This window comes from Ranitomeya variabilis, chromosome 5, assembly GCF_051348905.1.
Source record: "Ranitomeya variabilis isolate aRanVar5 chromosome 5, aRanVar5.hap1, whole genome shotgun sequence".
Taxonomy (NCBI): domain Eukaryota; kingdom Metazoa; phylum Chordata; class Amphibia; order Anura; family Dendrobatidae; genus Ranitomeya; species Ranitomeya variabilis.
Genome location: NC_135236.1, coordinates 224,695,320 through 224,721,575, shown reverse-complemented (window position 1 = coordinate 224,721,575; position 26,256 = coordinate 224,695,320). Strand labels below are relative to the sequence as shown.

The following is a 26,256-nucleotide window of genomic DNA, read 5'->3' as shown; positions in this document are numbered from 1 at the left end:
AAATTATGTCTTATATTCTAGGTTCTTCAAAGTAGCCACCTTTTGCTTTGACTGCTTTGCACGCTCTTGGCATTCTCTTAATGAGCTTCAAGAAGTAGTCACTAGAAATGGTTTTCACTTCACAGGTGTGCCCTGTCAGGTTTAATAAGTGGGATATCTTGCCTTATAAATGGGGTTGGGACCATCAGTTGTGTTGTGCAGAAGTATGGTGGCTACACAGCTGATAGTCCTACTGAATAGACTGTTAGCTGCTTTTTTCTTGCCATAATACAAATTCTAAGTAAAGAAAAACGATTGGCCATCATTACTTTAAGAAATGAAGGTCAGTCAGTCCGAAAAATTGGGAAAACTTTGAAAGTGTCCCCAACTACAGTGGCAAAAACCATCAATTGCTACAAATAAACTGGCTCACATGAGGGCCACCCCAGGAAAGGAAGACCAAGAGTCATCTCTGCTTCTGAAGATACCGTATTTTTTGGCATATAAGACGCACTTTTTCCCCCAAAAAAAGGGGGGAAAATGGGGGGTGCGTCTTATATTCGCAATGCAGGCTTACCGTGGACCGTGGCGGCAGAGGTGTGGCGGCAGAGGTGTGGAGATGAGGAGGCGCAGTGAGCGGGGTCCCTTTCCCCGGTGAGGTGATGCAGCAGCCCCGGTAATGCAGCAGGGCCGGGTGAATCCTGTTATCGGTGCGCGCGGCCATCTTCCTGAGGCCGCGCGTTCGCAGATGGAGCTCTGCTGCCCGGCGCTTCAGGATAATGGCCGCGGGATGCCGCGCGTGCGCAGATGGGGATTGCGGCGGCCATTTTCCTGAAGCCCCGGGCAGCAGAGCTCCATCTGCGAACGCGTGGCCTCAGGAAGATGGCCGCGCGCACCGATAACAACAGGATTCACCCGGCCCTGCTGCATTACCGGGGCTGCTGCATCACCTCACCGGGGAAAGGGACCCCTCTCACGCCATACCTCTCACTGTGCCTCCTCATCCCAACACCTCTGCCGGTAACCACTGCTGCCACCCTCCCATGGACACCAGGCCGTGGCGTCGCCCACCTAAGCAGGAAGGGACCCTGCTCAGGTGCACGCCGTACCGCCTCACCCCACCTCTGCCGACACCATGCCTCCTGTGACCCTGCTCTGCCACCACCAGCCCACAGGTAAGATACTGTAAATTCGGACAATAAGACGGACCCCCATCTTATAAAAAATCTTTTTTTCTGCAATTTTCACCCCAAATTTGGGGTGCGTCTTATGGTCCGGTGCGTCTTATAGTCCGCGAAATACGGTAAGTTTATCCGAGTCACCAGCCTCAGAAATCGCAGGTTAACAGCAGCTCAGATTAGAGACCAGGTCAATGCCACACAGAGTTCTAGCAGCAGACACATCTCTACAACAACTGTTAAGAGGAGACTTTGTGCAGCAGGCCTTCATGGTAAAATGGCTGCTAGGAAACCACTGCTAAGGACAGGTAACAAGCAGAATAGACTTGTTTGGGCTGAAGAACACAAGGAATGGACATTAGACCAGTGGAAATTTGCTCTTGGTCTGATGAGTCCAAATTTGAGATATTTGGTTCCAACCACCGTGTCTTTGTGCGACGCAGAAAGGGTGAACGGATGGACTCTACATGCCTGGTTCCCACTGTGAAGCATGGAGGAGGAGGTGTGATTGTGTGGAGGTGCTTTGGTGACACTGTTGGGGATTTATTCAAAACTGAAGGCATACTGAACCAGCATGGCTACCACAGCATCTTGCAGCGGCATGCTATTCCATCCGGTTTGCGTTTAGTTGGACCATCATTTATTTTTCAACATGACAATGCCCCTAAACACACCTCCAGGCTGTGTAAGGGCTATTTGACCAAGGAGAGTGATGGGGTGCTACGCCAGATGACCTGGCCTCCAGTCACCAGACCTGAACCCAATCGAGATTGTTTGGGGTGAGCTGGACCGCATGAGCGCAGAGAAGCTCATCAAGAGAATGCCAAGAGTGTGCAAAGCAGTCATCAAAGCAAAAGGTGGCTACTTTGCAGAACCTAGAATATAAGACATATTTTCAGTTGTTTCACACTTTTTTGTTTAGTATATAATTCCACATGTGTTAATTAACCCCTTCATGACCCAGCCTATTTTGGCCTTAATGACCTTGCCGTTTTTTGCAATTCTGACCAGTGTCCCTTTATGAGGTAATAACTCAGGAACGCTTCAACGGATCCTAGCGATTCTGAGATTGTTTTTTCGTGACATATTGGGCTTCATGTTAGTGGTAAATTTAGGTCGATAATTTTTGAGTTTATTTGTGAAAAAAACGGAAATTTGGCAAAAAAATTGAAAATTTCGCAATTTTCACATTTTGAATTTTTATTCTGTTAAACCAGAGAGTTATGTGACACAAAATAGTTAATAAATAACATTACCCACATGTCTACTTTACATCAGCACAATTTTGGAAACATTTTTTTTTTTTGCTAGGAAGTTATAAGGGTTAAAATTTGACCAGTGATTTCTCATTTTTACAACAAAATTTACAAAACCATTTTTTTTAGGGACCACCTCACATTTGAAGTCATTTTGAGGGTTCTATATGGCTGAAAATACCCAAAAGTGACACCATTCTAAAAACTGCACCCCTCAAGGTGCTCAAAACCACATTCAAGAAGTTTATTAACCCTTCAGGTGTTTCACAGCAGCAGAAGCAACATGGAAGTAAAAAATGAACATTTAACTTTTTAGTCACAAAAATGATCTTTTAGCAACAATTTTTTTATTTTCCCAAGGGTAAAAGGAGAAACTGGACCACGGACGTTGTTGTCCAATTTGTCCTGAGTACGCTGATACCTCATATGTGGGGGTAAACCACTGTTTGGGCGCACGGCAGGGCTCGGAAGGGAAGGAGCGCCATTTGACTTTTTGAATGAAAAATTGGCTCCAATCTTTAGCGGACACCATGTCGCGTTTGGAGAGCCCCCGTGTGCCTAAACATTGGAGCTCCCCCACAAGTGACCACATTTTGGAAACTAGACCCCCCAAGGAACTTATCTAGAAGCATAGTGAGCACTTTAAACCCCCAGGTGCTTCACAAATTGATCCGTAAAAATGAAAAAGTACTTTTTTTTCACAAAAAAATTATTTTAGCCTCAATTTTTTCATTTTCACATGGGCAACAGGATAAAATGGATCCTAAATTTTGTTGGGCAATTTCTCCTGAGTACACCAATACCTCACATGTGGGGGTAAACCACTGTTTGGGCACATGGTAAGGCTCGGAAGGGAAGGAGCGCCATTTGACTTTTTGAATGGAAAATTATCTCCATCGTTAGCGGACACCATGTCGCGTTTGGAAAGCCCCTGTGTGCCTAAACATTGGAGCTCCTCCACAAGTGACCCCATTTTGGAAACTAGACCCCCCAAGGAACTCATCCAGAGGCATAGTGAGCACTTTAAACCCCCAGGTGCTTCACAAATTGATCCGAAAAAATGAAAAAGTACTTTTTTTTCACACAAAATTTCTTTTAGCCTCAATTCTTTCATTTTCACATGGGCAACAGGATAAAATGGATCCTAAAATTTGTTGGGCAATTTCTCCTGAGTACACCGATACCTCACATGTGGGGGTAAACCACTGTTTGGGTGCACGGCAAGGCTCGGAAGGGGAGGCGTGCCATTTGACTTTTTGAATGGAAAATTAGCTCCAATCGTTAGCGGACACCATGTCGCGTTTGGAGAGCCCCTGTGTGCCTAAACATTGGAGCTCCCCTACAAGTGACCCCATTTTGGAAACTAGACCCCCCAAGAAACTTATCTAGATGCATAGTGAGCACTTATAACCCCCAGGTGCTTCACAGAAGTTTATAACGCAGAGCCGTGAAAATAAAAAAATAATTTTTCTTTCCTCAAAAATGATTTTTAGCCCAGAATTTTTTATTTTCCCAAGGGTAATAGGAGAAATTGGACCCCAAATGTTGTTGTCCAGTTTGTTCTGAGTACGATGATACCCCATATGTGGGGGTAAACCACTGTTTGGGCGCACGGCAGGGCTCGGAAGGGAAGGCACGCCATTTGGCTTTTTGAATGGAAAATTAGCTCCAATCATTAGCGGACACCATGTCGCGTTTGGAGAGCCCCTGTGTGCCTAAACATTGGAGCTCCCACACAAGTGACCCCATTTTGGAAACTAGACCTCCCAAGGAACTAATCTAGATGTGTGGTGAGCACTTTGAACCCCCAAGTGCTTCACAGAAGTTTATAACGCAGAGCCATGAAAATAAAAAATAATTTTTCTTTTCTCAAAAATGATTTTTTAGCCCACAATTTTTTATTTTCCCAAGGGTAACAGGAGAAATTGGACCCCAAAAGTTGTTGTCCAGTTTCTCCTGAGTACGCTGATACCCCATATGTGGGGGTAAACCACTGTTTTGGCACACGTCGGGGTTCGGAAGGGAAGTAGTGACGTTTTGAAATGCAGACTTTGATGGAATGCTCTGCGGGCGTCAGGTTGCGTTTGCAGAGCCCCTGATGTGCCTAAACAGTAGGAACTCCCCACAATTGACTCCATTTTGGAAACTAGACCCCCAAGGGAACTTATCTAGATGTGTAGTGAGCACTTTGAACCCCCAAGTGCTTCACAGAAGTTTATAACGCAGAGCCGTGAAAATAAAAAATGTGTTTCCTTTCCTCAAAAATATTTTTTTAGCCCAGAATTTTTTTATTTTTGCAAGAGTAACAGGAGAAATTGGACCCCAAAAGTTGTTGTCCAGTTTCTCCTGAGTACGCTGATACCCCATATGTGGGGGTAAACCACTGTTTTGGCACACGTCGGGGTTCGGAAGGGAAGTAGTGACGTTTTGAAATGCAGACTTTGATGGAATGCTCTGCGGGCGTCAGGTTGCGTTTGCAGAGCCCCTGATATGCCTAAACAGTAGAAACCCCCCACAAGTGACCCCATTTTGGAAACTAGACCCCCCAAGGAACTTATCTAGATGTGTGGTGAGCACGTTCAACCCCCAAGTGCTTCACAGAAGTTTACAACGCAGAGCCGTGAAAATAAAAAATCATTTTTCTTTCCTCAAAAAAGATGTTTTAGCAAGCAATTTTTTATTTTCACAAGGGTAACAGGAGAATTTGGACCCCAATATTTGTTGCCCAGTTTGTTGTGAGTACGCTGATACCCCATATGTGGGGGTAAACCACTGTTTGGGCACACGTCAGGGCTCGGAAGGGAAGTAGTGACATTTGAAATGCAGACTTTGCAAATGCAGTGTGATGCCCGCAGACCATTCCATCAGAGCCCCTGATGTGCCTAAACAGTAGAAACACCCCACAAGTGACCCCATTTTGGAAACTAGACCCCCGAAGGAACTTATCTAGATGTGTGGTGAGCACTTTCAACCCCCAAGTGCTTCACAGAAGTTTATAACGCAGAGCCGTGAAAATAAAAAATAATTGTTCTTTCCTCAAAAATTATGTTTTAGCAAGTAATTTTTTATTTTTGCAAGGGTAACAGGAGAAATTAGACCCCAACAGTTGTTGCCCAGTTTGTCCTGAGTACGCTGGTACCCCAAATGTGGGGGTAAACCACTGTTTGGGCGCACGTCGGGGCTTGGAAGGGCGGGAGCACCATTTGACTTTTTGAACGCAAGATTGGCTGGAATCAATGGTGGCGCCATGTTGCGTTTGGAGACCCCTGATGTGCCTAAACAGTGGAAACCCCTCAATTCTAACTTCAACACTAGCCCCAACACACCCCTAATCCTAATCCCAACTGTAGCCATAACCCTAATCACAACCTTAACCCCAACACACCCCTAACCACAACCCTAACCGCAACACACCCGTAACCCTAATTCCAACCCTAATCCTAACCCTAATCCCAACCGTAACCCTAATCCCAACCCTAACCACAACTGTAACCCCAACACACCCCTAACCCTATCCGTAACCCTAACCACAAGCCTAATCTTAACCCTATTTCAAACCCTAGCCCTAATTCCAACCCTAACTCTAATTCCAACCCTAACCCTAAGGCTATGTGCCCACGTTGCGGATTCGTGTGAGATTTTTCCGCATGATTTTTGAAAAATCTGCAGGTAAAAGGCACTGCGTTTTACCTGCGGATTTACAGCAGATTTCCAGTGTTTTTTTGTGCAGATTTCACCTGCGGATTCCTATTGAGGAACAGGTGTAAAACGCTGCGGAATCCGCACAAAGAATTGACATGCTGCGGAAAATACAACGCAGCGTTTCTGCACGGAATTTTCTGCACCATGGGCACAGCGGATTTGGTTTTCCTTAGGTGTACATGGTACTGTAAACCTGATGGAAAACTGCTTCGAATTCGCAGCGGCCAATCCGCTGCGGATCCGCTGCCAATCCGCTGCCAATCCGCTGCCAATCCGCTGCCAATCCGCTGCGGATCCGCTGCCAATCCGCTGCGGATCCGCTGCCCATCCGCTGCGGATCCGCTGCCGATCCGCTGCCGATCCGCTGCGGATCCGCTGCCGATCCGCTGCGGATCCGCGGCCGATCTGCTGCGGATCCTCTGCAGATCCGCTGCGGATCCGCTGCGGATCCGCGGCCGATCCGCTGCCGATCCGCTGCGGATCCGCTGCGGATCCGCGGCCGATCCGCTGCGGATCCGCTGCCGATCCGCTGCGGATCCGCTGCCGATCCGCTGCGGATCCGCGGCCGATCTGCTGCGGATCCTCTGCAGATCCGCTGCGGATCCGCGGCCGATCCGCTGCCGATCCGCGGCCGATCCGCTGCGGATCCGCTGCCGATCCGCTGCGGATCCGCGGCCGATCTGCTCTGTGTGCACATGCCATAACCCTACCCCTAACCCTACCCGTAACCCTAACCCTACCCCTAACCCTACCCCTAGTTCTAACCCTAGTTCTAACCCTAACCCTAGTGGAAAAAGAAAAAAATATATTTTCTTTATTTTATTATTGTCCCTACCTATGGGGGTGATAAAGGGGGGGGGTTTATTTATTATTTTTTTATTTTGATCGCTGTGATAGAACCTACCACAGCGATCAAAATGTACCTCTATGAATCTGCCGGCCGGCGGGCGCACTGAGCATGCGCCCGCCATTTTGGAAGATGGCGGCGCCCATGATGGAGGCGGACGGGGACCGGGAGCCTCGGTAAGTATAAGGGGGGGGAGATCGGGGCACGGGGGGGGCGTCGGAGCACGGGGGGGTGACATAGGAGCAGGGGGGGAGCGGGCAGGAGGACGGGAGAGCGGACAGCAGGACGGGGGAGCCGGCAGGCGGACGGAGGGGACCGGTCCTTATAACGGTGCACTGGGGGGGCGATCGGTGGGGTGGGGGGGGGTCACCTTAGTGTTTCCAGCCATGGCCGATGATATTGCAGCATCGGCCATGGCTGGATTGTAATATTTCACCATTTTTTTAGGTGAAATATTACAAATCGCTCTGATTGGCAGTTTCACTTTCAACAGCCAATCAGAGCGATCGTAGCCACGGGGGGGTGAAGCCACCCCCCCTGGGCTGAAGTACCACTCCCCCTCTCCCTGCAGATCGGGTAAAATAGGAGTTAACCCCTTCACCCGATCTGCAGGGACGCGATCTTTCCATGACGCCACATAGGCGTCATGGGTCGGATTGGCACGGGTTTTCATGACGCCTACGTGGCGTCATGGGTCGGGAAGGGGTTAATAGTTTTGATGCCTTCAGTGTGAATTTACAATTTTTCATAGGCATGAAAATACAGAAAAATCTTTAAATTAGGTGTGTCCAAACTTTTGGTCTGTACTGTACATACTTTTGGGTGAGTCTATAGGGTTTGCCCATGCTCCCACTCCACAAGGAGACCTTTAAAAGGTCACATCTACAACTGACTACAAGGTCTGAGGTGTTAAACAAGAAAGTGGTGACCAGCTCCCCATTTTTTCCTCTTGGGACATAGCCCTCGATGAACCCCCATTTATCAAGGTAAAAAGGATAAAGTGCAGGAAATGCATCCGCATCGTTCAGTGGCTTTCTTAAGTTTAGCTATCTTCTTGCAGTGTGAGGCATGGATCCAATTGGGCTTTCCATTGAGCTTTACGGCTGTGGGTTGTCAGCAGAACTTAGAAGGTCCCACCAAATTGAGGCTAAAGAGCTCTTCTGACATGCCTTTTGACCACCACCCAGTCTCCCGAGTGCAGGGGGTGGCTCCCTTCCATAGAATCATGATCGGGAAGAGAAGTGTAAACGTTTGAGTATGTCAGACAAGCGATAACATAAGAGCCTATCGTGTTGCATCTGGAGCTGCTGTGGAAAACACAACCCTAACCTAATAATCTCATATGGGCCGAGGCCTGTCTTTTGTTCGGCATATACTTGTTTGAGAAGAGTGCAAGGGGCAAGCATTCTATCCATGGTCTATGCGTTTCAGCCATGGCTTTCTGGATTTTCCGTTTCAGAGTCCCGTTCAATCTCAATACTCTACCGCTATCTTGTGGATAGAAAACGGAGTATGAAATGTCTGTTCCACTCCCAGGGTGGACATTATTTCCTGCATTAATTATCTGGTAAAATGGGTGGCTTTGTCACTCTCTATGGTCTTAAGCACCCTGTATCTCAGACAACTTCTGCTATTATTTTTTACACTGTAGGCTTGGTGGTGGCTTTATACATTGGGTACACTTCAGGCCAACTTAACAAGATGCATACAAGTACATATTTGTAGGTTTGCACCTTTGCAAGTTGAATGTAGTCTCTCTGAAGACGTTGGACCGGGTACAGGAGCATCGGTGTGTCTCATAGGTGATACGTCCCACAATTTTAAGCGCACAGGTCAGGCAGTCTTGAACATGTTGGGTTGCAGTGGACCCAGGAACATACCAATGGCGGTGTATGAGGTCTGTCGTAGCAGTCTTAGATTGGTGTCTATTGCCGTGGGTGGTTTAAGCCATCTTGGAATACAGAAACTAGGGAAGGCAAACTTCGTCCCCCATTTGCCCTGTTTATTCTGGTGGCTGCACAGCTCACTTCTCTTGCCATCTGGCAAATTCTTCAACACCAGCCTGTTGTAGCTTCTGGAGAAAGTTGGTCTGTGGTGGAGACAACCTGTGCAGCTGCCACCCCGGCAGGGTTGTATCTTGGTTGGTAAGCTGCAGGTTTTGCAGTCTGGATGGCCAGGTGGTTGCCTTTAGTTGTGGTTGAGTAATCCTTGCCTTTGGCTTTCACTATGGCAACTTTCTTGGGTAAAAGTAGGGCCTCAATAAGGCATTGGACGCATTTATAATTCTTAATAGGCTTGCCTGCCGCTGTAAGGAAAGATCATACTCTCCATATAGGTCCATAGTCGTGAGCAATGCCAAAAGTATATTGGCTGTCTGTATAATTGGTGGCAGCCATGCTTTATAAAGACCAGACTGCAGGCTTCTGTGCGGACATATGTGGGGGGCAGCGTTTCTGCTTTTATGGTTTCATGGAGTGAAACGGCAGCATATCCAGTGTAGAACCTGCCAACCACGGCCATACTGCGTTCCATCCACAAAGAGCTCGTGGTCTAGTTTTATCTAGTGGGATTTTGGTAACATTACTGAAACCTGTTGTTTCCTGGGACATTAGTTGTACAGTCATGTTCCTTTTCTGGCTCAACTAGCAGTTCACCCAGGTTACCACTAAACCCCCCCAGAGGCAACAAGGAGGCTCTATTCAGAGTAGTGCAACGGTGAATAACAATGTTATCGGGCATGAGGAGATCACATTAAAGCCTAAGGCTACTTTCACACTAGCGTCGGGGTCGGGCCGACGTTCCCGACTCTAGCGTTGTCTCCGCCGCACAACGGGGGCAGCGGATGCATTTTTCCAGCGCATCCGCTGCCCCATTGTGAGGTGCGGGGAGGTGGGGGCGGAGTTCAGGCCGCGCATGCGCGGTCGGAAAAAGCGGACCGTCGTGAGCAAAAAACGTTACATGTAGCGTTTTTGCTCCCGACGGTCCGCCACTGCACGACTCATCCGTTGCACGACGGGTGCGACGTGGCAATCCGTCACAATGTGTCGCTTAATGTTAATCAATGGTGAAAAAAAGCATCCTGCAAACACTTTTGCAGGATGCGTTTTTTCGGAAAAACGACGCATTGTGACGGAATGCAGTTAACGCTAGTGTGAAAGTAGCCTGAGATGGTGAGCAGCACGGAGATATTTTGGTTGTACTTGAGAAAGAATGGCAGTAGCGTCATGAGGGATGTAAACAGTGAGGGAGAAAGTCAAAACAGTTTCATCACACTTGTCCAGGAGGAACTGCAAAGAATTTATGGCTTAGTGGTACCTTGACTCCCTGCTGGACAACGGGAAGAGAGGGGTTATTGTGCTCTGCTCTGGGTCTAGGAGGGAGTCTGTAATTTGTGTCCAGGCTTTCCACAATCATAACGTGACATTTCTTCGTCCGCTTGCTGGCTCTTGGCGTACATAAGAGGAGCTCGGGACCAGGTTTTTGCCTTGTTGTTCAGGGCATTGGTTGCTTCCATACCCTTGGCTACTTGAAGTATCAGTCAGGGACATAGTCTGGTACTCTTGGCTGAACACTGTTAGTGGTTCTTTAATCACTGGCTTTTAAACCTTCAGCAAAGGCCCAAGACCATAAACGAGTAAGGTTATGAGAGCACGTCCGACGACCAAACTCCTGCCATCTTTGCCAGAGATGAGTATAATATTTTTCTACAGCGTCTGTAGCATTCTGTTGGATATCATGATATCGAACAGCTGACATGTGACTGCAATAGCGGCGGGTGGAATTGTGATTCACCTGCCACTATTAACTAGTTTAATGCCACTGACAGCAGCATTTAACTACCGCTTCCGGCCATTGGGTCGGAAATGAGCTCATCGCTGACCCCGTCACGTGATCGGGGGTCAGCGATGCGTCGGCATAACAACCAGAGGTCTCCTTGAGACCTCTATGGTTGTTGATGCCGGATTGCTATGAGCGCCACCCTGTTTATTATTTACTAGATGGTGGCCCTATTCTAACGCATCGGGTATTCTAGAATATGCATGTCCACATAGTATATTGCCCAGCCCAGGTAATATATTGCCCAGCCCAGGTAGTATATTGCCCAGCCCACGTAGTATATTGCAATGTGGGCATCATATCCCTGTTAAAAAAAAAAATAAAAAAAATAAATTAAAAAAAGTTATATACTCACCTTCCGGAGCCCCCGGATCCAAGCGAAGCGGTTACCGACGCTGCTCGTGCGCTCCGGTCTCAAGAGTGCATTGCGGTCTCGCGAGATCGCAGCATGGACCGGTTACCGGAGCGTCGCGAGCGGGAAAGGCCTGTTGTTGATTCGGGGGCCGACGGACGGTGAGTAACGATTTGTTGGGTTTTTTAAAATTATTTTTAACATTAGATCATTTTACTATTCATGCTGTATAGGCAGCATGAATAGTAAAAAGTTGGTCACAAAGGGTTAATAGCATAGGTAATGGAGTGCATTACACCACGGCATAACGCGGTCCTTTACCGCTGCCATTAACCCTGTGTGAGGGCAGACTGGAGGGGAGTACGGAGCGGGCACTGACTGCGGGGAGGAAGGAGCCGCCATTTTTCCGCCGGACTGTGCCCGTCGCTGATTGGTCGTGGCTGTTTTGCCACGACCAATCAGCGACTTGGATTACATGACAGACAGAGGCCGCGACCAATGAATATCTGTGACAGACAGAAAGACAGACAGAAGGACAGACAGGCAGAAGTGACCCTTAGACAATTATATAGTAGATTTATATAGCACCATTGATTCCATGGTGCTGTACACGAGAAGGGGTTACATACAAATTACAGATATCACTTACAGTAAGCAATCTAATAATTACAAACTGATACAGAGGGTTGACTTCCCTGCCCTTACGGGCTTACGTTCTTCAGGATGGTGGAGATGGAGACAATAGGTTGGGGGTTGTAGGAGCTCCGGTGTTGGTGAGTCGGTAGCTTCAGTAGTGGTGAGGAGGCAGCGGGGTCAGTGCAGGCTGTAGGCTTTCCTAAAGAGGTGGGTTTTCAGGTTCCGTCTGAAGGATCCGAATGTGGTTGATAGTCGGATGTGTTGGGGCAAAGAATTCCAGAGGATGCGGGATATTCTGGAGACTAGATGGTGGCCTTATTGTAATGCATTGGGTATTTTAGAATATGTATGTATGTATGTATATAGCAGCCACATAGTGTATAGCACAGGCCACGTAGTATATAGGAGCCATGTAGTATATAGCAGACAAATACTATGTGGCCTGTGCTATATACTATGTGGCTGATACATACATGCATGCATGCATGCATGCATGCATGCATATTGTAGAATACCCGATGTGTTAACGCAGCCCACGCAGTATATAACGCAGCCCACGCACTATATAGCACAGCCCACGCAGTATTAAGCAGTGTGGGCACATATCCCTGTTAAAAAAAATAAAATAAAAAAGTGTTATACTCACCCACCGGGATGCAGCGAAGCTCTGGCGATGCGCGCGCGGCTTCCGCTATCTTCCGTTTCCAGGATGCATTGCGAAATTATCCAGATGACTTAGCGGTCTCGCGAGACCGCTAAGTCTTCTGGGTGATTTCGCAATGCATCTCTGGGAACGGCAGATGGCGGCCGGCGCGAGCGCATCGTCGGACGACGGAAGGTGAGAATAGCAGGTCCAGGGTTGGGAGATATGTTGCTAGCAGTGAGGAGAAGCAGAGAAAGGGAGAGCAGATCGGAGAAAGAGTGGGCTACCTGTTTTATGTTTTATTAGGACAGATTTGAGGTTGAGTAGCAGGTCAGTAGAGGAGGACAGGTGGGGGGTAAGAGTGCAGTGGAGATGTTTATTTGGTTAGAGGGTGCTGGGGTTTGTGGATAGCGAAGGAGAGAGGATTAGTGGAGCAAACACTGTAAGGGCATATGTAAACATGGAGTAAGATGGGTTAATAGAAAAGCTAGGTCCAAGTAATAAGTGATTACTGGGCAGACATACCCAAATGAGACAGCGACATAGAGTGGGGTCCTGACTCCTGCCGTTGAAATAACTGCGGCGTCTCTATTTTAGCTGTGTGATACTTTGCTGCAGGGATGCGCATCCCTGACCCCACGCGTGCACCCCTTAAAGGGAACCTGTCACCTGATTTTGGCGGGACCAGTTTTGGGTCATATGGGCGGGGTTTTCGGGTGTTTGATTCACCCTTTCCTTACCCGCTGGCTGCATGCTGGCCGCAATATTGGATTGAAGTTCATTCTTTGTCCTCCGGAGTACATGCCTGCGCAAGGCAATATTGCCGAGGGGGGCAAAAAACGAAAATACCCTGGGTCATGAAGGAGTTAACTGCTAGATGTACATCATATTAATTGTAATGGGGTAATAGTAATCTCTTGACAGAAATGTCACAAACCACTCCCATCGGTGCCCCAGTGACATAATCGTGGGGATGGGTTGACATGACAGCTCGGGGTCTGCAGGAGACCCCTTTAGATGTCATAGCCGATCTGCCATGAGCGCCGCCCTGTGGCCAGTGCTTATAGCACATGAGAATTTCTGCTGCTGCCCTGCTCTGTGTAGCACAAGTGATCAAGAAGTGATCATATTAACCCCTTAATGCCATTGGACGTACTATCCCGTCAAGGTGACCTGGGACTTAATTCCCAGTGACGGAATAGTACGTCCAGTGCAATCAGCCTTGCTCACGGGGGGAGCGCGGCCGGGTGTCAGCTGATTATCGCAGCTGACATCCGGCACTATGTGCCAGGAGGCAGGAGTGGTCACGGACCACCCCCGACACGTTAACACCCGGCACACTGCGATCAAACATGATCGCAGCGTTCTGGGGGCATAGGGAAGCATCGCACAGGGAGGGTCTCCTACCTTCTTCTCCCTGCAGCCCGTGGATCCAAAATGGCCGCGGGGCTGCATCCGGGTCCTGCAGGGAGGTGGCTTACCAGCGCCTGCTCAGAGCAGGCGCTGGTAAGCCTGCAGCCCCGCATGACAGATCGCTGATCTGACACAGTGCTGTGCAAGGCGTGGCGTCATATCAGCGATCTGACCCTATAACTTGATCAGTTCTCTCCCTCCCCCAGAGCAATGTTATGAAGTAAGAAAAAAAACCTCAGGTGTGTGTATGTGTGTGTATGTATGTATATATGTGTATATATATATATATATATATATTATCTCTAATAAAAAATACTATAAGTGCACATATTTAGTATTGCTGCGTCCGTAATGACCCCACCTATAACTGTCCCGTTAGTTAGCCCATTTCAGTGAACACGGTAAAAAAGGCAAAAAGCAACGCTTTATTATCATACCACCAAACAAAAAGTGGAATGACACGCGATCAAAAAGACAGATATAAATAACCATGGTACCGCTGCAAACATCATCTTGTCCCTCAAAAAAATAACCACCATACAGCATCAGCAAAAAATAAAGATCTAGTCCTCAGAATAAAGCGATGCAAAAATATATATTTTTTTCTATAAAATAGTTTTTATCGTATAAAAGCGCCAGGGTTAAATCATGTAAAAAGTGGGATTTTTTTTTCTTTAAAGTTCATATCGCCCCTGTTTTTGCCACATTCAAAATGAAGAAAAAAATCAAAAATAACCATTTGGGATCTCTGTGTTCAGAATCGCCCAATCTATCAAAATAGAATTAATCCGATTGGTAAACTGTGTAACGAGAAAGAAATGAAATGCCAGAATTCCGTTCTTTTGTTTGTCACAAAATTGCATTAAAATTCAGTAACTGACGATCAAAACATTGTATCTATCCCTCAAATAGGATCAGTCAGCTCGATGTGCAAAAAAATAAGGCTACTTTCACACTAGCGTCGGGCCGAGGTCCCCGACGCTAGCGTTGTCCCTGCCGCACAACGGGGGCAGCGGATGCATTTTTCCCACGCATCCGCTGCCCCATTGTGAGGTGCGGGGAAGTGGGGGCGGAGTTCCGGCCGCGCATGCGCGGTCGGAAAAAGCGGACCGTCGGGAGCAAAAAACGTTACATGTAACGTTTTTTTCTCCCGACGGTCCGCTACCACACGCCCAAGCGTCGCAAAACGGACGCGACGTTTGGCAATGCGTCGCTAATGTTAGTCTATGACGAAAAAACGCATCCAGCAAGAACTTTTGCTGTATGCGTATTTTCGGCAAAACGACGCATTTGCGACGTATTGCAGTTAACGCTAGTGTGAAACTAGCCTTAGCCTTCACCCAGATCAAGAAAAACGGAGACACTACAAGGCTCAGAAAATAGCGCTGTTTTTTTTTTTTTTATTCTTTAGAACAAACTCTTGGACTTTTTTTTTTTTTTCTTCTCTATTTAAAAAAATAAAAAGTTCCTGCTCTGGGGAATAAGGGGAGCGACACACCGAGTGGTCTGCTGCCGGTCTCCTCCGTCACTGTCCCTTCACAACATGTGATGCCGGCCTGCTGTGTGTGTGTCGGCCCCTGTGGTAGAGTGTGTCTCCCGCTGTCAGCCGGTAACGGGGCACCAAACCAAATGCAGAGAAACCACAAACTAGCTGGCTGTGCGCCCAGCTCCGGCCCGTGTACTGCACCCTGGGCCTAGACTACAGAAGGATGAGCTCTGGGCGGTGGTGGCCGGATGGCTTGTGGCCATGGCACAGCCAGCGTGTGTGGGACTGTGGGTGCGGCTGGGCCGTTATTTGCAGCGCCTGTTGGGGGAGGGACAGAGCAGCTCCACAGACCACGTGACGCGCACATCCGGGGGGGGGGGGGGGCTTGAGGCTTCGGAGCTGTCACGTGACGCGCCGACATGATCTCAGTGCCCGGATCGAGCCCGAGTAAAATGGCCTCACCTGGCGGAGCCGTCGAGAAGATGAAAGTGTCTGAGCTGCGCGTCATCGACCTGAAGTCCGAGCTGAAGCGGCGCAATCTGGACGTGAGCGGCGTCAAGAACGTGCTGGTGTCTCGGCTGAAGCAGGTGGGGGCGGGGCGGGCCGCCACTAATCCTCCGGCCGCCATTAATCCTCCGGCCGCACGTTGTTTGGTGCGTGGCCTGTGCTCACGGCCGCCATTACCGCGGGAGAATAAGAGCAGTGTTGTGGTGCGGCCGTGTAGCGGTGATGGCGGGGCCAGCTGCTGCACAATGAGGTGTCCCGGGGAACAGGCGCCACACGCCGGCGCATAAATGCGGCCCGACAGCCACTGAAGCCATTGGTAACGTGTGTGCTGTTCCGCGCAGCTTCCAGTCTCGGTTTCTGCTAATCTGCTCTGACGCCATGTTGTGGCTCTTGGGGCGGGTATTGCCCAGCATTGGACCGAGGTGAAGTCTGCGGTGATGATGCAGAGCAGGAGGCCGTGCTGCAGACCCCACTCGCCAGCTTCAGGGTTTCTTTTCTCCCTGCAGTGTGCGGATGAGATGTTGGAGAACCCACTTGTGCTGCGCTGTTGCTGCAATTTTCAATGTGGAATCCACTTCTCAGAACAACGTGCACAGTGACCCTCCTGCCCAAATTACATTTCAGCAGTGTCTGGTAATCACATGACCTGCCAAAACACAAAATTGCAGCAGACGATTCCATTTTTAACCCCTTAGTGACGGAGCCAAATTTTTGAAATCTGACCAGTGTCAATTTATGTGGTAATAACTCTGGAATACTTAATCAAATCCCAGTGATTTTGACACTGTTTTTTCGTGACACATTATACTTTATGATAATGATAAATTTAGGTAGATATGTTTTGTGTTAATTTATAAAAAAAAAAAATTCAGAAATTTGAGAAAAATGTTAAATTAGCAATTTTCAAACTTTGAATGATTATCCCTTTAATCCAGAAGGTCATACCACAGCAAAACATTAATAAATAACATTATCCACATGTCTGCTTTACATCAGCACCATTTGTACAATGTTATTTTATTTTGTTAGCATTTTAGGAGGTTTAACCCCTTCCTGACATCTGACGTACTATCCCGTCGAGGTGGGGTGGGCCCGTATGACCACCGACGGGATAGTACGTCATACGCGATCGGCCGCGCTCACGGGGGGAGCGCGGCCGATCGCGGCCGGGTGTCAGCTGCATATCGCAGCTGACATCCGGCACTATGTGCCAGGAGCGGTCACGGACCGCCCCCGGCACATTAACCCCCGGCACACCGCGATCAAACATGATCGCGGTGTACCGGCGGTATAGGGAAGCATCGCGCAGGGAGGGGGCTCCCTGCGGGCTTCCCTGAGACCCCCGGAGCAACGCGATGTGATCGCGTTGCTCCGAGGGTCTCCTACCTCCCTCCTCGCCGCAGGTCCCGGATCCAAGATGGCCGTGGCATCCGGGTCCTGCAGGGAGGGAGGTGGCTTACCGAGTGTCTGCTCAGAGCAGACACTTGGTAAGCCTGCAGCCCTGCACAGCAGATCGCAGATCTGGCAGAGTGCTGTGCACAATGCCAGATCAATGATCTGTGATGTCCCCCCCCTGGGACAAAGTAAAAGTTAAAAAAAAATTCCCCACATGTGTAAAAAAAAAAATAAAAAAAAAATATATTATTATATATTATATATATTATATATATGGGAATATTATTCACATAAATACATTTCTTTTGCTAAATAAAATAAAAAAAACAATAAAAGTACACATATTTAGTATCGCCGCGTCCGTAACGACCCAACCTATAAAACTGCCCCACTAGTTAACCCCTTCAGTAAACACCGTAAGAAAAAAAAAAACGAGGCAAAAAACGCTTTATTATCATACCGCCGAACAAAAAGTGGAATAACACGCGATCAAAAAGACTGATATAAATAACCATGGTACCGCTGAAAACGTCATCTTGTCCCGCAAAAAACGAGCCGCCATACAGCATCATCAGCAAAAAAATAAAAAAGTTATAGTCCTGAGAATAAAGCGATACCAAAATAATTTTTTTTTTCTATAAAATAGTTTTTATCGTATAAAAGCGCCAAAACATAAAAAAATGATATAAATGAGATCGCTGTAATCGTACTGACCCGACGAATAAAACTGCTTTATCAGTTTTACCAAACGCGGAACGGTATAAACGCCTCCCCCAAAAGAAATTCATGAATAGCTGGTTTTTGATCACTCTGCCTCACAAAAATCGGAATAAAAAGCGATCAAAAAATGTCACGTGTCCGAAGATGTTACCAATAAAAACGTCAACTCGTCCCGCAAAAAACAAGATCTCACATGACTCTGTGGACTCAAATATGGAAAAATTACAGCTCTCAAAATGTGGTAACGCAAAAAATATTTTTTGCAATGAAAAGCGTCTTTCAGTGTGTGACGGCTGCCAATCATAAAAATCCGCTAAAAAACCCGCTATAAAAGTAAATCAAACCCCCCTTCATCACCCCCTTAGTTAGGGAAAAATAAAAAAATTAAAAAATGTATTTATTTCCATTTTCCCATTAGGGTTAGGGCTGGGGCTAGGGCTGGGGCTGGGGTTAGGACTGGGGTTAGGACTGGGGTTAGGACTGGGGTTAGGACTGGGGTTAGGACTGGGGTTAGGACTGGGGTTAGGACTGGGGTTAGGACTGGGGTTAGGACTGGGGTTAGGACTGGGGTTAGGACTGGGGTTAGGACTGGGGTTAGGACTGGGGTTAGGACTGGGGTTAGGACTGGGGTTAGGGCTGGGGTTAGGGCTGGGGTTAGGGCTGGGGTTAGGGCTAGGGCTGGGGCTAGGGCTACAGTTAGGGTTAGGGCTACAGTTAGGGTTAGGGTTAGGGCTACAGTTAGGGTTAGGGTTAGGGCTACAGTTAGGGTTAGGGTTAGGGCTACAGTTAGGGTTAGGGCTACAGTTAGGGTTAGGGTTTGGATTACATTTACGGTTGGGAATAGGGTTGGGTGTGTCTGGGTTAGAGGAGTGGTTAGGGTTACTGTTGGGATTAGGGTAAGGGGTGTGTTTGGATTAGGGTTTCAGTTATAATTGGGGGGGTTTCCACTGTTTAGGCACATCAGGGGCTCTCCAAACGGGACATGGCATCCGATCTGAATTCCAGCCAATTCTGCGTTGAAAAAGGAAAACAGTGCTCCTTCCCTTCAGAGCTCTCCCGTGTGCCCAAACAGGGGTTTACCCCAACATATGGGGTATCAGCGTACTCAGGACAAATTGGACATCATCTTTTGGGGTCCAAGTTCTCCTGTTACCCTTGGGAAAATACAAAACTGGGGGCCAAAAAATAAGTTTTGTGGGAAAAAAAATATTTTTTATTTTCACGGCTCTGCGTTATAAACTGTAGTGAAACACTTGGGGGTTCAAAGTTCTCACAACACATCTAGATAAGTTCCTTGGGGGGTCTACTTTCCAAAATGGTGTCACTTGTGGGGGTTTTTAATGTTTAGGCACATCAGGGGCTCTCCAAACGCAACATGGCATCCAATCTTAATTCCAGTCAATTTTGCATTGAAAAGTAAAATAGCGCTCCTTCCCTTCCGAGCTCTGCTATGCGCCCAAACAGTGGTTTACCCCCACATATGGGGCATCGTCGTACTCAGGACAAATTGCACAACAACTTTTGTGGTCTAATTTCTTCTCTTACCCTTGGGGAAATAAAAAAATGGGGGCGAAAAGATCATTTTTGTGAAAAAATATGATTTTTTATTTTTACGGCTCTGCATTATAAACTTCTGTGAAGCACTTGTTGGGTCAAAGTGCTCACCACACATCTAGATAAGATCCTTAGGGGGTCTACTTTCCAAAATGGTGTCACTTGTGGGGGGTTTCAATGTTTAGGCACATCAGGGGCTCTCCAAATGCAACATGGCGTCCCATCTCAATTCCAGTCAATTTTGCATTGAAAAGTCAAATGGCGCTCCTTTCCTTCCGAGCTCTGCCATGCGCCCAAACAGTGGTTTACCCCCACATATGGGGTATCGGCGTACTCAGGACAAATTGTACAACAAATTTTGGGGTCTATTTTCTCCTGTTACCCTTGGTAAAATAAAACAAATTGGAGCTAAAATAAATTTTGTGTGAAAAAAAGTTAAATGTTTATTTTTATTTAAACATTCCAAAAATTCCTGTGAAACACCTGAAGGGTTAATAAACTTTTTGAAAGTGGTTTTGAGTACCTTGAGGGGTGCAGTTTTTAGAATGGTGTCACACTTGGGTATTTTCTATCATATAGACCCCTCAAAATTACTTCAAATGAGATGTGGTCCCTAAAAAAATGGTGTTGTAAAAATGAGAAATTGCTGGTCAACTTTTAACCCTTATAACTCCGTCACAAAAAAAAATTTTGGTTCCAAAATTGTGCTGATGTAAAGTAGACCTGTGGGAAATGTTACTTATTAAGTATTTTGCGTGACATATGTCTGTGATTTAAGGGCATAAAAATTCAAAGTTGGAAAATTGCGAAATTTTCAAAATTTTCGCCAAATATTCGTTTTTTTCACAAATAAACGCAAGTTATATCGAAGAAATTTTACCACTATCATGAAGTACAATATGTCACGAGAAAACAATGTCTGAATCGCCAAGATCCGTTGAAGCGTTCCAGAGTTATAACCTCATAAAGGGACAGTGGTCAGAATTGTAAAAATTGGCCCGGTCATTAACGTGCAAACCACCCTTGGGGGTGAAGGGGTTAAAAAAGGAACAGGAATTTTTCATTTTTTCAAGGAAATTTACAAAATTTATGCTTTTAGGGACTTATCCATGTTTGACGTGCCTTTAGTGGACACATATATTGGGAAACCCCCAAAAGTGATACCATTTTAAAAACCGCACCCCCTGACATATTGAAAACTGCTTTCAAGTAGTTTATTAACCCTTTAGGTGCTTTACAGGAATTAATGCAAAGTGGCATGACAGAAATGAAAATGTGCATTTTTACCACCTAAATGCCTCTAACGTCTGAACAGATTACTACAGCAGTCAGACTCTAAGGCCGCTGTTTGGTCGTGAATTGCCATCGCATACATCAGGACCACAAAATCATGATCTGAGGGCACCAGTTGGGATAAAGAGGAAGCCCCCACACTGTTAACCATTTATAATGATGTAGTCACTATTGACAGCAGCATCTAAGGGGTTAAACAGATTTGGACGGTGCTAACACTGATCGTGGCTAATCCAGCAAGTTGTCAGCTATAGTGAACAGCCGGCAGCTGCGGGATTGTCACCTGTATGGGGAGGCCATTTTCTTATATCTCAGGTCAGTTAAGACATATTGGCGGTCATTAAGGGGTTAAAGATGCAGTGGTGGAACCTATAGGGAGATATACTCCAGTATCATGCCTCTGAAATGCCCATGTGTGTGCATTTGATTTAACCTTTGACTTCCTGAAAATATCTGTTCAAAGATAAGAAATAATCTCTAAATCATCCTAGACACAGGGAACTTTTTTGTTTATTTTTTTTTCTGCTACAAATGACAAGTCGTGAGATAAAATTGCAGATGCCACCAAAGGGAGTCTACCCCAAGCGTGAGCACATACTAAGTGTATGTGCCCACGTTGCGGATTAGCCTCTGGAATTTTTTGTGCTGATTCTGCATCTCTTGGATTTGATGCGTTTTTTAATGCGGATTTTGTGTGGATTTCTTGTGTTTTATACCCCTGCGGATTTCTATAATAGAATGGGTACAAAAACGCAGATCCGCACAAAAGTGACATGCTAATTTTAATCCACAGCTTTTCCGTGTGGAATCTTCCGCACCATTAGCACAGCATTTTTTTTTTTTCATTGATTTACATTGTACTGTAAATCACTTCTGCATGGAAAAAAGCTGCGGATCTGCAGGAAATCCGCAACATGTGCACATAGCAACTTATTTTAATGTGCCTGCGTAATGTTTGGTATAATTCATTGGTTGTATTGTACGTTTTACTCACTGATGTATATCCATTAGGGTACCGTCACACAGTGCAATTTTGATCGCTACGACGGCACGATCCGTGACGTCGCAGCGATCGTATGATTATCGCTCCAGCGTCGTAGACTGCGGTCACACGTTGCAATCACGGCGCTGGAGCGATGCCGAAGTCCCCGGGTAACCAGGGTAAACATCGGGTTACTAAGCGCAGGGCTGCGCTTAGTAACCCGATGTTTACCGTGGTTACCAGCGTAAAAGTAAAAAACAAACAAACCGTACATGCTCACCATCTGATGTCCATCCGGTCCCTTGCCGTCCGCTTCCTGCTCTGACAGATCCGGCCGTACAGTGAGAGCAGAGTGCAGCGGTGACGTCACCGCTGTGATCTGCTCTCACTTTCCGGCCGGCAGACAGAGCGGGAAGCGGACGGCAAGGGACCGGACGGACATCAGATGGTGAGCATGTACGGTTTTTTTTTTTTTTACTTTTACGCTGGTAACCACGGTAAACATCGGGTTACTAAGCGCGGCCCTGCGCTTAGTTACCCGATGTTTACCCTGGTTACCAGCGAACGCATCGCTGGATCGCTGTCACAAACAACGATCCAGCGATGTCAGCGGGTGATCAAGCGACGAAAGAAAGTTCCAAACGATCTGCTACGACGTACGATTCTCAGCAGGATCCCTGATCGCTGCTGCGTGTCAGACACTGCGATATCGTAACGATATCGCTAGAACGTCACGAATCGTACCGTCGTAGCGATCAAAATTGCACTGTGTGACGGTACCCTTAGGGTACCTTCACACTGGTCGATTCTGCTACGATTACGACGCATTTGCGTCATATTCGACATCGCAGTACGAGCTCGTAGCCAGCGGTCACACTCTACGATGTTAACGCTTTTTCTGACGTAGTTGCGATGTGAACGTCACGCGTCGCAATCGTACGCTACCCTTCACACCGCCATAGTCCTACGACTCCGAGCGTGACGTATTACCAGCATGGGCGTGCTAAAACGTCACGCCCAATCAGGAGACAGGTATGCGGAAGCCCAACCCACGTAGTCGCATTACGAGCTCGTATGACCGCCGTCACATACTACGATTTCGACCGCCACAGCGGGACATTTACGACGAAAGAAAGTTCTGCTCTTTCTTTCACATCGTACGATGCTGGGCTGCGTCGCAAATCGTAACGCCATGTCACACTTTGCAACCTCGGAACGAGGACGGATAAATGTCACAAATCGAACGCTCGTTCAGACTTTGATTGCACAGTGTGAAGGGGCCCTTACTGTGGCCACTCTAGATACAATCAGGTGAAGGTGTTATAGCATGTTGCCAGCCACAATGCCTTTGATCATTTAACCACCCCCTGGTGTGCTGGCCCCAGCTGCCAAATTATCCCCACTCTGGTCCCATAATCCATCTCTTCTGACCCATCACTGGACTATAAATGTAGAACCATCTTTAGGGGGGCACGCTAGTGGGGTGTGCACGCGTCACAGAATCAAAGCGTCACGGAAGATAAGCGTCGTGATACCGCAGTTATTTCATGGCAGTTAGTCAGGGCAGGAGTCAGGTAACCCACACTCTGTTCTCCCTTTTATCCATGTGCTTTATTCCTATCCTCCTATGCTCCCTTGCAATCCACATTCACCGCCCAATCCCCCCCTCCACCACGACTCATACACATCAGCTCCTCACTGCTTCCCTCTCCCATGTACAGCTCCCATGCACTTCTCACCTTCCTGAAAAACCTCAGCCCATCTTACCCAAACACACTGCACAAAAAAACTACAAACATTTCAAAAAACTACTTGCTTTTTATCTTGTTACTCTTACTGATTTCGGGGGACATATCCCCCAACCTCGGTCCCCCATCCCCCAACCTCAACTGCTACCCTACCTCATATCAAAACCATACTAACCTTATTAATATTACTTGCACTCCCTTATCTCTCTCTTTAAATTGTGCCCTTTTGAAACCACGGTCTGTATGTAACAAGCTTCCTTTCCTGCACAACTACTTTCTGAACAACTCTCTCAATCTGTTGGCCCTCACTGAAACCTGGATCCAAGACTCTGACACTGTCTCCCCTGCTGCCATTTCCCATGGTGGCCTTCAATTCTCCCATTCCCCAAGACCCACTAACAGACCTGGTGGTGGAGTCGGCATACTCTTGTCCCCCCAATGCACGTTCCAGGTTATACCCCCAGTTCCTTCACTTTCATTCCCTTCTTTTGAGGTCCACACCATCAGGCTCTTCCATCCCCTCTCCCTCAGAGTAGCGGTCATATACCGGCCCCCAGGCTCACCTACCCACTTCCTGGACCACTTCTCAGCCTGGCTGCCGCACTTCATGTCCTCAGAACTACCAACCCTTATCATGGGAGACTTCAACATTCCCATTAACAGCCCCGCTTCCACATCTGCATCCCAGCTTCTATCACTAACCACTTCCCTAGGCCTCTCACAGCTCTCAACCTCTGAAACACACAAAGATGGTAACACCCTGGACCTGGTCTTTGCCTGGCTCTGTTCAATCTCTTACCTAGATAGCTCACCACTTCCCCTCTCTGACCACAACATTCTCTCCTTCACACTCACAATTTCTCGCCCACCCCAGCACCCTCCTACCTACCACACATTCAGAAATCTACATGCCATTAACCCTCATACACTTTCAGACTCCTTACACTCATCACTGTCCCCAGTCTCCTCTTGTTCCTGTCCTGATCTGGCTGTACATCACTACAATGACACTCTTAGAAGCACCCTAGACCAAGTAGCTCCCCTCACCCTCAGAACCTCCAAACACAGAGTGAAACAGCCCTGGCTTACATCGCAACCCCGATTTCTCCAGCGATGCTCCAGGTGTGCTGAACGCTTATGGAGGAAAACTCGCACCCCAGAAGACTTCATACACTTCAAATTTATGTTAAGGACCTATAACTCTGCCCTTCACCTTGCCAAACAGACCTACTTCACCACTCTGATCTCATCACTATCCAACAACCCCAAGAATCTTTTTGACACCTTTCACTCCCTCCTCAGGCCAAAAGCACAAGACCCTATCACAGACATTTGTGCTGATGACCTGGCCTCCCACTTTATAGAGAAAATAGACAATATCCGTCAGGAAATCCGCTCCCAGACACCAAGTGCAATGACTCCCATTCCTCCCTGCATCTCCCCTGGCTCACTCTCCACATTCGATCCCATCAAAGAAGAAGAAGTCTCCAAGCTCCTCTCCTCTTCTCGCCCGACTACATGCACCACCGACCCCATTCCCTCACACCTCCTCCAGTCTCTCTCTCCAGTCGTCACAACTCACCTAACTACAATCTTTAATCTCTCCCTCTCCTCTGGCATTTTCCCCTCCTCCTTCAAACACTCTATCATTACTCCATTACTAAAAAAAACCCACCCTTGACCCATCATGCGCAAACAACTACAGACCGGTCTCCAATCTCCCCTTCATCTCAAAGCTCCTGGAGCGCCTAGTCTACTCCCGCCTTACCCGCTACCTCTCCACTCATTCCCTCCTAGACCCTGCACAGTCCGGGTTCCGCCCCCTACATTCAACAGAAACTGCACTCATCAAGGTGACCAATGACCTTCTGACAGCAAAATGTAACAGTCACCACTCTCTGCTCATTCTCCTCAATCTCTCTGCAGCTTTCGACACTGTTGACCACCCTCTCCTACTCTCTAGGCTCCAGTCACAAGGCATTAAGGACACTGCTCTCTCCTGGTTCTCTTCCTATCTTTCTGACCGCTCCTTCAGTGTTCTGTTCTCCGGCTCCACTTCATCTCCTCTTCCTCTCACTGTCGGGGTACCCCAGGGCTCAGTCCTTGGCCCCCTTCTCTTCTCCCTCTACACGGCCCCAGTTGGACAGACCATCAGCAGATTTGGCTTTCAGTACCATCTTTATGCTGATGACACACAACTATACACGTCAGCCCCTGACCTTACCCTCGCTGTACTACAGAACGCCACTGACTGTCTGTCTGCAGTCTCTAACATCATGTCCGCGCTCTATCTGAAGCTCAACCTTTCCAAAACTGAACTTCTTCTGCTCCCGCCATCTACTAACCTCCCTAAATCTGACATTTCCCTCTCCGTGGGTGGCAACATAACGCCTAGGCAGCAGGCACGCTGTCTGGGTGTCATGTTTGACTCCGATCTCTCCTTCACCTCCCACATACAATCTCTGGCCCGCTCGTGCCGCTTACACCTAAAGAACATCTCTAGAATCCGCCCTTTTCTCACCATGGAGACAACAAAAACTCTCACTGTCGCCCTAATCCACTCCCGTCTGGATTACTGCAACTCTCTTTTAATTGGCCTCCCCCTCACGCGACTTTCCCCTCTCCAGTCTATCCTTAATGCAGCAGCCAGGGTCGTCCATCTGGCTAATCGTTACTCGGACGTGTCCGCTCTTCGCCAGTCATTACACTGGCTGCCCATCCATTACAG

General features: G+C 47.7%; 1 protein-coding gene across 15 annotated transcripts in view; it reads left to right on the top strand.

Annotated features, from left to right (window-relative positions):
* The window catches only part of SLTM (SAFB like transcription modulator), a 133,188-nt gene that overhangs the window by 11,160 nt on the left and 95,772 nt on the right, over positions 1-26,256 (top strand). For 4 of the 15 annotated variants that reach the window (XM_077263838.1, XM_077263842.1, XM_077263833.1 and 1 more), the window contains exon 1: positions 15,734-15,982. The exons of 4 other annotated variants lie outside the window; for them this stretch is intronic. In XM_077263838.1, coding sequence (XP_077119953.1) covers positions 15,749-15,982 — 234 coding nt within the window. In that variant the 5' untranslated portion in view covers positions 15,734-15,748. 7 more of the 15 variants (XM_077263840.1, XM_077263845.1, XM_077263834.1 and 4 more) reach the window with 6 other exon arrangements.